The 16,638-nt window shown below is 35.3% G+C and overlaps 1 protein-coding gene and 1 long non-coding RNA gene across 29 annotated transcripts in view; one reads left to right on the forward strand and one right to left on the reverse strand.

The window, feature by feature from the left end:
* The window catches only part of ZEB1 (zinc finger E-box binding homeobox 1), a 202,861-nt gene that overhangs the window by 10,323 nt on the left and 175,900 nt on the right, over window positions 1-16,638 (reverse strand). For all 28 annotated transcript variants that reach the window (XM_032259718.1, XM_032259709.1, XM_032259690.1 and 25 more), the window contains 2 exons: window positions 8,454-8,656; window positions 4,694-4,799 (listed from right to left, as the gene is read on the reverse strand). In XM_032259718.1, the coding sequence (XP_032115609.1) occupies window positions 4,694-4,799; window positions 8,454-8,483 (136 nt within the window). In that variant the 5' untranslated portion in view covers window positions 8,484-8,656. The remainder of the gene's footprint in view (window positions 1-4,693; window positions 4,800-8,453; window positions 8,657-16,638) is intronic.
* Window positions 2,928-15,574, forward strand: LOC116537529. Its single transcript, XR_004263166.1, has 3 exons — window positions 2,928-2,937; window positions 5,777-5,781; window positions 15,364-15,574. It is a non-coding gene; the product is annotated as an uncharacterized LOC116537529 (long non-coding RNA).

Here is a 16,638-nt window from a genome sequence, read left to right on the forward strand (position 1 = left end):
TTAAAGGTTACAGACTATAAGCTTCAGTAAGGCAGGAGCCTGTGAGGCTTGTTTGCCATTTATCCCTTGCACCCGTCAAAGCGTAGGTCGTAAAGATGCTCATTAAACCTTTTTTGGATGAATGAATGGCTAATTGTTGTATAAGAAGATGTGATGACACTGATTTGTCTACTTAGTATCAAAATAAAGCTCTCCATCTCCTTTTCTAATAATTAAAAGCAGTGAGGAAGTCACTTTAAGCCCTGCTAACAATTGCTTCAACAGTAACTTCAAAGCTATCACGTTTTAAAATGTAAGTTATATTTTCTCAGAAATAAAATTATTTGAAAAATATATATAAGAATTGGAAGAGATTTAAGAGATTTATTGTAGTATAGCCTTCTTTCAATAAAGAGTTCATTTCATATCATCCTTGACACCAGCTAGTCTCTGAGCTTCTTCAATAAAAGGGGAGTTATGACCTGCTGTAAAACCCCTGCACAAGAGGGTCCCATCTGGTTCTGCTGAGGTCCATGGATTTGGGTTCAAATCCTGACTCTATCACATACTGTTTTCTTAACCTTTCCAAGCCTCGGTTTTTCAACGTGCAAATGCAGATACATTCTCGCTGGACTCTTGTAGGGGCTATATGAGATCATACAGCAAAACTGTTAGTATGCTCTTAACAAATGCTAGTTACTTTTTAAAAAGGCAGTTCTACTAAGAGATGGGTTGAGTCTGAGCCAGTTGGCTTGCTGTGCCTAGTTCCCTAATTTGTCCTTCTGATGCCACACAGAACAAGTATAACTTTTCTTCTAAAGCCAGGCCTTCACATGGATCAAGAGCTGTTGTAAGTATTTCCAAACTCTCTTCTGCAGGTTAAATATTCCTAGGTCCTTCAAACATTCTGCACACTATGTGGTTTTCAGAACTCTTACCTGCTTGTTAACCCACCTCTGGATATTCTCCAATTTATCAATATTTTTCCAATGCAATGCCTGGAATAGGATTCAGTGCTCAAAATACATCAGACAAAAGTTTCCAGTGGGGGTAAAACAAGGAATATATTCTAATATATCTCTATTTTAACATTTTTAGTTACTTGATAACATTTTTACATGAACTACATGATTATTTTCCTTCTAGAGACACTAGAAAGATAAACATCTGTAATACAGACTATTTCATTGTTTAACACAGGGAGACAGAGGAGAATGGTAGGTAAGGGAATGACTTTGGGTCAGGATGACTACATCACAGCCCTAGCTTTGCCATGTACTAGCTGAGTGACCCTGGACAAGTTAATTAAGACCTCTGAGCCTCAATTTTCTCATCAGTAAAAAGAAGAAAGTAATAGAATCTATACCATAGGGTTATCCTGAGCACTATAAGAATTAATGCATACAAATAACTAATGTGGTTGTACATAGCTAAGGATCCAGTAAGTGCTAGTTATAATTATTATTAAAAAATTTACCTTGATATTTTATCATTGCCAGAAAGAAAGTCTATAGAACAATTATTCTGAAGCCAAAGTCACTATATATAAAATTCCCTGTTTCTAGCTTCATAGCTTTATTGTTTATAGCTTAGGCATATCACCCAATTTATCAAGGTTAGGGTTTGCAACTAGTTTAACTTTAAGGTTACATCAGGAAGTTTTACTACTCAAAGTTTGGTATACTATGTATACTGATATATATATATATACACACACACACACACACACACATACACACGCACACACACATATATTGTGTATATATACATATATACACACATATATGTGTATATATACATATATACACACATATGTGTATATATACATATATACACACATATATGTGTATATATACATATATACACACATATATGTGTATATATATGTGTGGTGTGTGTGTGTGTATATATATGTATATATATATATATATATATATATATATGTATATATATATTTATTTTAATGGCTGAGGTGGGTGTTTGGCTGTATCTGCCCCTAAAAATTTTCCAGGCAAAATTACTAAGACCATGGCAAATTATTTTTGGGGGTGGATCACAGCCATGTGCAGGTGTTGTTTTGTTTCTAATCTGAGTGGAGGTCTGGTGGCCTTCCCTCAAGACAGCTCAATTCCTACATGTAGAATCAGTTAATTATTAACACACATGGTTCTGCATAGGGTCATGATCAAAATTTTTTGGGTATCAGTATTTAACAACAACATAGGTAATTTTAGAGGGTATAAATTTTGGATCCTGATCTTCAACATCTTTTAAAAAATCATCTGAAAAGAAAGTTATGGAGGTTTCCTAAAGGATATTGAGTTCATCCATTATTAGATACTAAGCAGAGCTTTTCAAACTATTTGTGGTGAAAACCTGATTGATTTTGTTTGCTTCTTTTTTGTTTTAAACTTCCAATCTACTGTGGACCAATATTTTATAAAACGTAATAAAATGTCACAAAGTCTTGGTATAATAAATGCTAAATGCCTACTTTCAATTTCTGTACTTATCTCTTCACGAATGAGTAACACATGGTTTGCAGACTGGTACCAGTCCTGAGATGACATTTTGGGTAGCCTTTGCTCCAAAATCTTCTCTTGGAATAAACCAGACCATCAGAGAGCTATATACTTAAACTGTATCTACGTGGCCACTCTGGAGCAATGCTTCTTAAATCGCACTTTGGTGAACTATCACTGGCTTCTATTGAATAATCTGATTTAAAGAAACCCTATCAATTCTCTGCTGTTTTATGTTAAGGATATTTCTGAGGATTAATATAACTTCTGTTTTGCTCTTTTCTCTTTATGTTGTTTCAAGGAATATCGTTTTCTATGGACTTGGTATCAGGAGGGAAGAATAGTCCTGCTAGCAACTGATTTTTTTTTTTTTTTAAACTTAAAGACAACCTGGGTCTTGGTTACTGATTGTCGTTTACTTAGAGCCTAATTTGTAGTCCACTTCCAGCATATGGATGGCATTTCACAGCATTCATTTTTCCCCCTACAATTTACTTCATGTGAGTCTTACTTTAATTTTTCTTACATATTTTTAAATTAAAATTACTTGCTATATTAAAGGTATACAAACCTCATATTAGACGGTTTTAAAAACAAGACAGAAATAAGTACATAATGAATCGACAGTGCCGAGTACAGTGGGAGCTTTGTGTTCCATGATCTGGTGTAAATTTGCATTAGCTTTTGAGCAGTAGCAGCATACAGTCAGCCCATATTAAGCTCTAGGCCATTCAAATTTACTACTTGATTGAAACTGATTTTTAAATATCAATGCTTAACTTTCAACTTCTTATTTCTAGACCAGTATTTCAATCCTTGTTCTGATTTATGCTTTCCAACTCTGTATTATTTATAAATCTGATAAATCTTCCTATATGACTGAAATATGACAAAATGAATGACTCATTATATACATAAATCTTACTGTTAATTTTATTTTCCTTCCTCTGCTCTGATTTCAACATTTAAAAATCCCTCTTCAATTAGCTATATCTCTATTAACAACTTTAAATCATCTGTGATAAGAAGGTAGGTTGTTAAAATATATTATTATTGATAAAAACTGTTCCATAGCATAGGAGCTAAGAAATAGGATATTGTGGTAGGCTGGAAAAGACAACCTCTACTTTTCAGAAACATTAATTAATGTGTGAAAATAAATGTTTTGGTAAGGATCTTGGTTTGAGCATTTTCAAGTGGTAACTTCAGCACCTTTATCAAATTGAGGATTAACCTCAATGAGCAATACAGTAAAACTTTTAGAAATGCAGTTCCAAAATAAAACGTTAAGTATCACCAACCACACTTCACAAAGCTATCCAAGTATACCTTTTTTGTAGGAAGATATTTGTAAAATGTGAATGCCAATACATAATTTTCACAAAATAAGCAATGGGCAAACACCCACATTTCCCATTCATGGTTAGTAATTTTTTCATTAAAATTACTTAAATCTAAAATAACATATCAAAATTTATCAGGAGATAAACAGATGTCATAGGGCATCATGAGATGTTAGCAAGTTTTCCTTTTGCACTTTTGTTCAAGTAGAGTCTCCAAAGAAATGCAAATATGGCTGTTTACTCCGAGTTCCTAAAGTAGACACAACACTTTCATCACATAACATTAACCTTGTAAGTGATAATTGAGAGAATGACATGAGATAGAAAGGTGAAGATGGTGGGAAAGCACATTTTTCTTTTATATTCTCATTACTGCTATACTCCTTTCACCCCCTCTCATTGCCTCCATATAACTTCTCCAATATTTTCCAATCTTGAGTTCCATTTCTACTTTTCTCACATATAGGATATCTTCACTTCCCTATTCTCTTGTGCAAGTTGTATCTCTAAACTCTTTTTCATTCCCCTGTTAATTGTCAAATGAGGCGATGACATTTACATTAATTAGAAAGCTAATGCATTTTCAGGTTATATTTATAAAAATATACTATATTATCTTCTGATTAGGAAATCTGGAGTATGTCATACTATATATTAATTTGATACACTTAGTCAAAGTTTAAGACTCTAATAAAACGTATAATAAATATAAAATTTCTCCCTAGTAGTGTATGCCAAAAGAAATGCAAGGAGTTTCTGATCATGTATGTAGATTACATGTTGTGATAGATTTATTTATTACCACATATGCTATGATATTCAGAGTGTAGAAAGAAAAAAAATATTTACCACTGTGAATTCTTAAGTGCTCTTTTAGGTGGTGTTTGTATTTGAAAGCTTTTCCACACTCAGTGCACTTGAATTTACGATTACACCCAGACTGCGTCACATGTCTCTGTAAGAAAGAATTGGTATTTTATTTGTAAAGCAAAAGATCTTTAGATACATCCAATCTGCTAAGAGTAACATTTTTGTGAGCCTGATGATTGTTTTGTTTCTTAAAGACCTCAAATTGTAGCAGTCAAAAAAATCTAACTCTTGAAATTATTACCAAAAAGGATAGTGATAATGCAAACAGAATTTGATACAGAAAAATATCAACTTTCTAATTTAAAGTATCAGAGTTCATCTTTATTAAACAGTATTCAAAATTAGCAAAAATAAAGTAATATATACTTTGGTAGGAACTTACAGGTTAATTTGTTTGTACTCCAATTTATAAATATAGAAACTGTGTCCACAAATACTGAATAACCTGTCTAAGGCTCACTCACTCAATAGAACAAGGTCTTGAATAGAAGAAAAGACAGGCTTTTTCCTGTACTTTATCCTGTCTCTTCCATTTGGTATTTCCTAAATGTACTTTAATCTGATGATTAAAAAAATACTTCCATTTGTTTCAGCCAAATGTAGATTATTATAATAGCTTTCTGTCTGGTTTATCAAATTCCCATTTTTGTATATTTCAAATGTATTCTTCATACTTATATTAATCTTACAAAAGCATTGCTTGAATTGAATTTTATTAACGCCTTCTCATAAACCTCTGAAGGATCCCCATTAACCCTTCAATAAAGATTCAGAGTCTACAGATTCCAAGATTATAGTCTCTGAGTTTCCAAGATGATTCTTCACCAGTTTTCTATGATAAGTCCACACCTCAATCATTAGTGAGCCATGGTTTTTTGCACACATATTGCTCCTCTCTATCTCTTGGCTTTGGATTACATGATTCTTTATTCCTTCACTGTGTTTTCACGTAATTCTGACTACTAAGATTCTACCCATCCTTTAATGGCTTAACTCAACTGCTGCTTCATGCTCTCCCAGCTGGAATATCCCTTCCTTGTCTTTTTTACAGTAAAGAAAGAGAATGAGTACTTATTCTCTATCAGGTCCTACTTCATCCAGACCTATGGCTTAAAATACCAAATATATGGTGACAGCTCCCAAATTTGTATCTCTAAACCTCTCCCCTGAACTCCAGACTCTTAGAGCCAACTGCTTCTTTGATACTGCCAGCTGGAAGGTGATAGGCATCTGAAACTTAGCATGATTAACACCAGACTCTTAATTTCCCTCCTGCAAGCCAGCTCCTTCTCTAGTATTTCCTATCTCTGTGACTAGCACCCTTATTTATTTGGTTATAACTTAGGCCTTAAAAACTTTGGAATTATTCTTGATTACCCTCTTACTCATGTACCTTCATCTGATCCATCAGCAAGCATATGAATATATTCTGAAGCCAACAATCTTATATCTGCCACCAAAACCTCTGGCTTAGATTACAAGAAAAGTCTCTACCCTGCTTCTGTTCTTGTCTCTCTTGATCTATCATCCAACAATCAGTGTTCCCTTAAAAATAAAAATTGAAAATTCCAGGATCCTCGACAGGCTTCCCCACTGCACTTTAAAATACAACCCAAAGTCTTTATCTTGGCCGACAAAAGGGCCTATAACATATAGCCCCCAATACCTCTCTGGCCTCTGCTGTTCTCAGGGCGAGCCCGGCAGATTCTGGCCTCAAGGCTTTCTTATGTTTTGTGGTTTCCTCTGACTGGAATGCCCTTCCTCAGTATTCCATGACTGGCTCCTTCTCTATAGTCAGCTGTCCCATTCTCAGAAAAGTCTCCCTTTTCTGTGAAACCTAGCAGCTTTCATCACTTTCTATCCTCTTATCCTGCTATATTTCCTCATAGTATCTACTTATCATTTTATTTCTGTTTTATATAATCTACCAATGTATGGTTCCTGCTCTCAGGGACTTTCTTTTTCACTACTGTGCCTTTAACATCCAGAAGAGGCCCTCACACATAACAGAAAGGCAAATGTTTGTTGAATAAATACGTTAGGAAGACTTGAAAATACTTATTTGTTACTCACAGTGTGATTCCCAAGGGCCAGCAAAATAGACATTCTACCTTTTAGTTCGCTGCTTTGCAAACTAAATTGTTTCCAAGACCTTCCAGTTATATTTCCTCACATTACTGGTTCCCATATTTATCACAGCTCCTTCCTGACGTTATTCTGAGCCATAGTTTATATATGAAACCTACTACGTTTGCACCCACTGGAAAAATCATCACAGAATTGGTTTTCATGCTCAACAAAGATTTTAGAATTTGTTTTTATAATGGCATCTTCTGCTTTCACCACCAGTTCAACCTGTCCTTTCCTTTCATGCTGGCCCTTGGAGTAGAAGGAATATGGTGGCAGCAGCTGCAGGATGGGTCTGCTTTGTGAATGTCATGTGAGTAGGCTCTTTGCCAAGCCTTGTCTATACTGTCACCACGTCAGAGGTCTAAGGTATAAAACATACTCTTCTGCTGGTGTCTCTGATAAGATTCATTAATAGGGGCACTTGGAAGGAGACGGTGTTTGTCTTCAGTAGAATAGTCCCTTCTCTGTATCAATTTTGTCCTTCTCTTGGAGCTCTCACCTGTTTCAAGTGCTCCTCCATGGACTTAACCATTAACCTATAAAATCTTGGTTCTGTTCTCCCTCATTACCAACCTCTTATTATCTTGTTATTTTGTAAGTACTGTTGCCAAGTACTAAGGAAATAGGTTGACTCTGCTCAGTCAATTCTTATTCTGTTACAATTTTTGTGTGTTGTTTGTTTGGCCTAGCCATCACCTTAGCAAATGTTTCAACTTGTTCTCTATGGGATATGTGACACATATTAGGTACATCCATAGGGCAGAGTTCCGGTATGTAGATATACATCATTCTGTGATGTAAAAAACTGGAAATGTGCCCTAACCCCAACATATACCGTCACAAATCCTGTGTGGTTGAACATTTATTTAATTTTTAAAGTTAGAATTAAGGCAATATTAATTTGATTGTTGATACTTGATAACATACCAGGACTATGTTAAAGAAGAACAGTTGATAAAAGCTTTTTTGACTTTAATCCTAAATATAGAACCAGCAGTTTAAATGTAACTTATAGTTACAAAATAGTCTTAGTTTATACTTCTAAAAACTGAGGCACAGTAACGTAGAAGTAAAATAAACCATATGAAAATTGAGTCTTCAGAATAAAAAAAATCTAAACTTTAGATTTTTAGAGGAGGCAACTCCCTTTACTGTGGGGGAAAAAACCCACAGTAGCTTATACTGAGAATAAATAGTCACTGGTTCAAAGGAAATTAAATTTTTTTTATTTGACTTTCTGGGCAATTTGTTTAGTACGATGTGGTTTATATAGTCAGTACTTATTTTTCATACACTGAACATTTTAATAGAATGTAACTTAAAATCTTCTAAACTTGAAGAATTATCTGTTATGGCATAAGTAATTAAATCAAGATGGAAAGGATCTTACCTGAAAAATATTCTGAGTTACCTCTAAAATAATGTTTTTGTGTGGTTTTTAATCTCAGGAATCAAATTCATAATCATTTTTACTTTTATAAGGCTGGAGACAGTGCTGTTTTGTACACCCCTTTGACTTTTAAATATATTAAAATCCTTGCTTTTCATTGAGGGCTGAGTTGTTAAAATCTGGAAAGTTAGTGAACTCTCTCTCAGTCATTGCACTTACTTGATCTCTTCCTGATTTATGTGATGTCATGTGACGTTCAAGTTGGGTTCTGTATGCAAAGGTGTAACTGCACAGGGAACAACTAAAGTTATCTTCGTTCTTTTCATGACGATATTTAATATGTTCTTTCAGAGAGGTAAAGCGTTTATAGCCTCTATCACAATATGGACAGGTGAGTAATTGTGAAAATGCATCTGGTGTTCCTGTAAAATAAAGATCATATATTTTAAACTGAAAACATTCAGAAAATATTACCAAAGTTTCCACTGAGTCCCTATGCTATGTTCCAGATATTGTGCTACCCACTTTATATCTGATCCTCAAAACAATACAGTTATACTCATCTCTGTTTTATAAGAGACTGAACACTGATGCCCAGGAAGGTTAAACAACTTAAAAGTCAGAGAGCCAGAAAATGATGAAGTCAGGATTCAAATACGGGCTGTCTGACCTCTAAGACCCATCTTTTCCCCTAAACCACAATTCTTCCCTTTTGTCATGTGATTAGCTAGAAAAGAAAACAAAAGTAAAATTAGAATGTGGGTTGCCTTTGTAAAATGTATACATATTAAAAGGGAATTGTGCTCTACAACAGAGTCTTTCTATTGGTAGCAATGGTATTATTATTTATTTAATGTTTATTCCTCTGATTTTGAAAATGAAACTACCAAGTCACTGTCATCAAAGAGCAAATGGTATACAGACTATGTTTCCAAGAGTCCCTTGCAGGTAGGTGTGGCCATAGGACTGAATTCAGGCCAAAAAGAGTGCCTGTGAGGTGGGGGAGGAAAGAGTGATGGGGGCCAGATCTAAGCCTGCTACATAAAACACGTCCCATGCATGACCCTGCTTGCAATTTCCCCTATTGAAATACACTGGCAAATCTGCTATGTAACTGTATACGTACGAATATATATAGCTTTTAGAAAACAAAGGCATTCTGAATAAATTAGAGTTTACTGAATGAACTTTATTTTTACACTTGGAGCTGTCTAAACCTGACAATCCTAAAATGTAATATTTTGCCAATTATTATAATTTAACTAAGAGTAGTTTTCCATATTGGACATTTCTTCAATGAAATAAGTTACTAGGTGAAATCTTTTTGTAAATATCATTTCTACTTTCATTCTGAATTCACTATAGAAAAACAAACCACCAAAGATAATTTCATAAAATTTCCAAGTTCTTTCTAAACATATACTACCTTTATTCAAGTCTGTATAAATTAAATGTCTTGCTAAAGGACCAGGCTGCAAATAATAGACTGAGCACCTAAATGCTAAATAACTAGTCAAATATGTGGCAATAGGGGCTTCAAGATGGCTGAAAAGAGGTATCTGGAACTCACCTTCTCTACAAGGAAGAACCAAAATAATCAGTAGGTAATCACACTTCACATAGATCATCTAAGAAAGGACACTGGAATTCAACAGAAAAGTGACAGGAAACACCTCAAGTAAGGAAGAAGGAAGTGAGGCAACCTGCAAAGGCTCTCTATAATGCAGGGAAAGAGTAAGTGAGAGACTCCTAGGGGTCCACATTCCCACCATGGACTCCTGCAGACCTAGCTATGGGAGAACCCCTTGACCACTGTAGGCTCTGAGACTAATACAGGGGAGGTACCTGGAGACCACATGACAATATTGCTCTGAAGACAGCTTATACTGGGTCTGAATACCCTCTGAGTTCTAAGTAGCTGCAGCATAGCACTATTTTGAGAGCCCAACCCCCACCAGACTGCATCCTGTTCTGGGACCCAAAGCCCTTGCATCTCCACATGCCTGGAGCCCCACTGACATACCCCACTTCACAACCACCACTGATGCTGGCTGCGGCTGCCAGGGCTGAAGTGTGAGCCATTGGCAGTGACCATTATCATCCCTAGCAGAGTTGCTGCACATACTTTTACATGCCCCAAGGACAGATTCCCCAACAGATTGCTGCCACCACTGGGGACAAAGTGCTAGCCACTGGCAGTGACCCCAACTTCCTTAGCAGCTGAGCTGCCACTGAATTTACTATAAGGGCCCTAAGGACAGGCTGTCCCATCCACAGCTGCTATTTGGGGCTAAAGCACATACTTTCCAGCTTCCTCTCTATAGCTGCTGCCCCTGAGAGCAACCTTGCCCTCCCTAGTAGGAAGACCACAGTGTAACCACTGATGTCCTTACCTGAGCACACTTCTGGTGGCCTGGTATCATCCTGCCCCTGCCATCATAGCCAGTGCCTACACATACCACCAAGGGGCTTAAGGACAGGTCCATCTGGCCCAGCTTACCTCCTGCCCAGTTCCAGAGCATGCTTTCCAGGGACATGGGGATTACCCAGCCCAGTCCAACATTGTCACCTGAACACTCCTCCTAGAGGCCTGAGGTTGGGTCCACCCAACCTGCTACTATCATATCACCACAGCTGGCACTGTCCTGCATGCACAACATGCAGGCCTGGGGATTGACCCACCCAGCCCATTGCAATCACTGCAACACCAGTGTGAACCACTACGGAACCAGAGGGTTGTCCTGCCACTGCTACTGCCGTTGCCCAGAAGCCTGAGAACCAGCTCAACTGCCCAGCTTACCACTGGACCTACTAAAACAAGGTGTCAGTATGCCACCCTGTGGTCTAAAGGACAGGTACCATAAGCCTGTTACTGCCACCACTAGGGCCCAAGGAATGGTCGACCTGGCATCCCTATCCCAGCTAAACTTCACCTCAGCCTCCATTAACAATTGCACCCTAAGACAATGAGGAAATCACAGACCCTACTTGCACTATTTATAACCAAAGATATCACACAAAAATTACACTACCATACACACCCAGAATCAAAGCCAAAGTGCCCTACCCAACCAACAGCATGGATATATCTTCAGAAAAAGTCCTCCCCCATGAAAGCAAATCCAAAAAAAACTAGAATAATTCACTATTATACCAGATGTGTAGGTATCAATGTAAGAACACAAGAAACATGAAAAAGGAAGGAAATGTGACACCTCCAAAGAAATACAATAAATATCCAGCAACAGATTCCAATCAAAAATAAATTTATGAAATCCTGGAAAAAGATTCAAAATAATGATCTTTAAAAAGCTAAGTGAAATACAAGGAAACACAGAAAAGCAACACAAAGAAACCAGAAAAACAAATCAGGATATGAATGAGAAATTTACCAAAGAGATAAGTATCATAAAAAAGAACTAACAAATTCTGGAGCTGAAGAATTCATTGAATGAAAGACAAAAAATATCTGAAAGCTTCAGCAATATACTAGGTAAAACAAAAGAAAGAATTTTAGAACTTGAAGATAGGTCTTTTAAAATAACCTAGTCAAAGAAAAAAGAAAAAATGAACAAAGAAACAATGGACAAAGCCTGCAAGGCATATAATAAACTATAAAGTAACCAAATATTTGAATTTTTGATGCAAAGAGGAAAGAAAAGGGACAGAAAAGAAGGCAAAGAGGGAAGAAAAGGGATAGAAAATCTATTTAATGAAACAATAGTGAGAAACTTCCCAAGCCAAGCAAGGGATTTAGACATCCAGATAGAGAAAGCTCAGCAAACCCCAAATAGATTCAATTCAAAAAGATCTTCTCAATGCCAGCCAAGAATATTATACTCAGCAAAATTACACTTCATAAATGAAAGAGAAATAAGGTCTTTCCTAAACAAAAGTAAAAGCCGAGAGAATTCATAACCACTAGACTGGCCCTGTAAGAAATGTTTAAATCTTATCCCTGGAAGCGACAGAAAAATCTCTACCATCATGAAAACACATGAAGATATAAAACCCACCGGTATAGCAAGTACAAATAAGAAAGTCAAAGAACTCAAATGTTATAACTACAGAAAATTACCAAACCACAATCAGTAAAAAAGAAAGGAACGAATGATATATACAAAACAACCAGAAATCCATAAATAAAATGACAGGAATAGGCTCTAACATATCAATAATAATAATCTAAATGGATTAAACTTTCCACTTAAAAGCTACAGATTGGTTGAATGGATAAAAACTATGACCCAGCTATGTGCTGCCTACAGGAAATTCATCTCACCTATAAAGATACATATAGATAGAAAGTAAAGGGATAGAAAAAGATGTCCACACAAATGGAAACCACAGTGAGCAGGAGTAGCTATAATTAGATGAGACAGGGTTTAAGTCAAAAACAGTAAAAGGAGACAAAGAAGGTCATTACATAATGACAAAGCAATCAATTCAGTAAGAGGATATAACAGTTCTTAACATATATGCACCTAACACTGGAGTACCTGGTTACATAAATGAAGTATTATTAGACCTAAAGGGAGATTCTAATACAATAATAGTTAGGGACTTCAACACCCCTATCAGCATTAGACAGATCATGTAGAAAGACACTTAGCAAAGAAACACTGAATTTAAACTGCATTTTAGACCAAATGGACCTGAGACATTTACAGAACATTTTATCCAACTACTAAAGGATACATATTCTTCTCATCAGCACATAGAACATACATTAGGATAGACTATATGTTGGCACACATGACAAGGCTCAACAAATTTTTAAAAATCAAAATCATATCAAGTTGCTTTTAGACCACAATGCAGTAAAACTAGATTTTAATAGTAAGAGGAACTCTGGAAACAGTACACACACATGAAAATTAAACAACATGCTTCTGAATCACCAATGGGTCAAGGAAGAAATTAAGCAGGAAATTTTAAAATTTCTCTAAATAAAAATTAAAATCAAAACAGAACATACCAACACCTATGAAATACAGCAAAAGCATTACTAAGAGTAAGTATATAGCAATAAATACCTACATCAAAAAATAGAAACATTTCAAATAAATAATCTAACAATGTGCATCAAGGAACTAGAAAGGAACAAACCCTAAATTAGTAGAAGGAAAGAAATAATAATCAGAACAAAATAAATGAAATGGAGACTAAAAAACACTACAAAGAACAAAAGAAAAGTTAAGTTTTTGAAAAGGTAACCAAACTGATAAACCACTAGCTAGAATAAGAAAAGAACAGAGAAGATGCAAATAAAAAATAAAAAAGAAGACTTACAACTAATACTACAGAAATATAAAAGAGACAATTATGAACAACTGTACATGAAAAAACTGAAAAACCTAGAGGATATGGATAAGCTCTTGGACACAGACAGCCTACCAAGATTAAATTAGAAGGAAATAGAAAACCTGAACAGACCAATAATGAATAATGAGACTGAATCCATAATAAATATCTCCCAACAAAGTGAAGTCCAGGATGGGAGGGGTTCATTGCTGAATTCTACCAAACTATCAAAAAATAACTAATATTAGTTCTCCTCAAACTATTCAAAAAAATTAAAGAGGGAATTCTTCCTAATTCATTCTGTAAGTCCAGCACTATCTTAATACCAAAACCAGAGAAAGATGAAGCAAAAAATGGAAAACTATCCAGGTCAATATCCCTGATGAATACAGACACAAAATCCTCATCAAACTATTAGCAAATTAAACCTAACAGCACATCAAAAAGATAATGCACTATGATCAAGTGGGATTTATCCCAGGGATGCAAGGATGGTTCACCTCCACATACTAAAAGCCATATATGACAAAACCACAGCTAACAAACAACATACTACATGGAACAAGCTGACAGACTTCCTAAGAAGCATAACCAGAAAAGGATTTCCACTCCTTCATACTCCTATTCAACACAGTATTGGAAGTCCTAGCCAGAGCAATTGAGCAATATAAAGAAATAAAAGGCGTCCAATTTGGAAAAAAGTCAAATAGTCTGTCTTTGCAGATTATATGATCTAATATCTAGAAAAACCTAAAGACACAACCAAAAAAACTCTTGGATCTGCTAATTAAATTCAAAGTTGCAGGATACAAAAGCAACATAAAAAATCAGCAGTGTTTCCATACAGCAATAATGAACTACACGAGAAATCAAGCAGGCCATCTCATTTACAGTAGCTACAAAAAAGTAAAATACCTAGGGACAAATTTACCCAAGGAGATAAAAGACTGCCCCAAAAGAAACTACAAAACATTGATGAAAGAAGACACAAGTAAATGGAAAGACATCCCATGCTCATGAAGCAAAAGAATTAACATCATTAAAGTGATCATATTGCCAGTACAGATTCATTGCAATCCCTATCAAAATATCTATGGCATTTTTCACATAAGTAGAAAAAATCCTAAAATTTTTATGGAACCACAAAAGCCCAATATGGCCAAAGCAATCCTGAGCTAAAAGAACAAAGCTGGAGACACTGTAATACCTGACTTCAAAATATAATACAAGGCTATAGTAACCAAAACAGCATGGCATTGGTATAAAGGACATATAGATCAGTGGAAGAGAATAGAGAACTCAGAATTAAATCCACATTATTAACAGCCATTTGATTTTCAACAAAGGCACCAAAAACATACACTGGGAAAAGGAAACACTCTTCAATAAATGGTGCTGGGAAAACTGAGTATTAATATGTGACGAATGAAACTGGACCCCTATCTCTCACCACATACAAAAATCAACTCAAGATAAGTTAAAGATTTAAGACACAACACTATAAAAGTACTAGAAGAATACAGAAAACACTTCAAGGCATTGGTGTAGGCAAAGATTTTATTGCCAAGACCTCCAAAGCACACGCAACAAAACCAAAAATAGACAAATGGGACTATATTAAGCGAAAAAGCTTTTGTATAGAAAAGGAAACAACAGAGTGAATATCTGCAAACTACTCATCTGACAAAGGACTAATATGCAGAATGCACAAACTACTCAACAGATTTAAAAAAAAACCCCAAATAATCCTAATGAAAATTGGGCAAAGGACACGAATGAACATTTCCCAAAATAAGACATCCAAATGGCCAACAGATATATGAAGAAATGGTCACCATCACTAATCATTAGAGAAATGCAAATCAAAAGCACAATGATGTATCATTTCATCCCAGTTAGAATTGCTATAAAAAGTAATGAATGATGTGAAGACGTGGAAAAAAGGGAACTCTAAAAACGTTGTTAGGAATGAAAATTAGGACAGCCACTGTGAAAAACAGTATGAAGATTTCTCAAAAAAAAAAAAAATCTTAAAATAGAACAATTATATGATCTAGCAATCCCACTACTAGGTATCTATCCAAAGGAAGTCGGTATATCAAAGAGATGCCTGGATCCCCATGCTATTATTACAGTACTATTCACAATAGCGAAGATATGGAATCAACCTCAGTGTCCATCAATGGATAAATAGATGAAAAAAATGTGGCATATACACATAATTGAATACTATTTGGTTATAAAAAGGAATATGTAAACAAATGCTGATATGACAGAACACTTAAAAATATTTTATTAGCATTTAATTAAATTACATTAAATATCTGCAAGTAATAAGTTTCAACTACTTATCCTATAATCCAACTGTTTACTAATTTAGAACAGGTGGTTCCTCGATTTTTAGATTTTACTATGTGGACCTAACGAACTTTAAAAGGTTTAACTTTTATTAGAGATATATATATATATAATGGATCATTTCTTTAGGTTTCATTGTTTCCTTTCAGTGAGGCTATTTGAAAGCCTTTTGTCACATAAAAATTTTTACATAGATACATATATATATTAAAATTTTCTATTTCCCTTTCATTTATTTGATAACCTAGTTTCTTCTGGTGAAACAAGTTTTTTCCTCCAAAACTGTAACACAGCCTATTTCTTCTCAGGAGAGTCTGAACACATTTTTATTGTATTTTCCACACTCTGTACACTGACCGTTCATAACAGAGTGGACTAAGGCAGATTCAGAAAAACCACTGTCTCCAAATTAGTATGTTCTGGTTTAAAGCAGACAACCATATTTTTATTTGCTAAAAGAATAGTGGAAAAGAATCAAAGGGCAGTAAGAGTTACGCTAGTTCTCACTCTACTGCCTACTGCCATGTAAGTAAATGGAAATTGATGTCCAGACACTGTTCTAAGCATTTCACAGGCAGTGGCATTACTACAATACATGAACAGCTAATGATTTATTACTGTTTTGTCATCATAGTGTTCCATTAATAAAACAGATTACTCTCTATAGGCACCTGTAACAAAGTTTTTGGTCCTCAAAAATGTTCCCTATAGTAGAGCAGGTTCCCACAGTAGAATGGAAGAA

The sequence above is a fragment of the Sapajus apella genome, unplaced genomic scaffold, assembly GCF_009761245.1.
Source record: "Sapajus apella isolate SASKATOON/1434 unplaced genomic scaffold, GSC_monkey_1.0 scaffold111, whole genome shotgun sequence".
Lineage (NCBI taxonomy): Eukaryota > Metazoa > Chordata > Mammalia > Primates > Cebidae > Sapajus > Sapajus apella.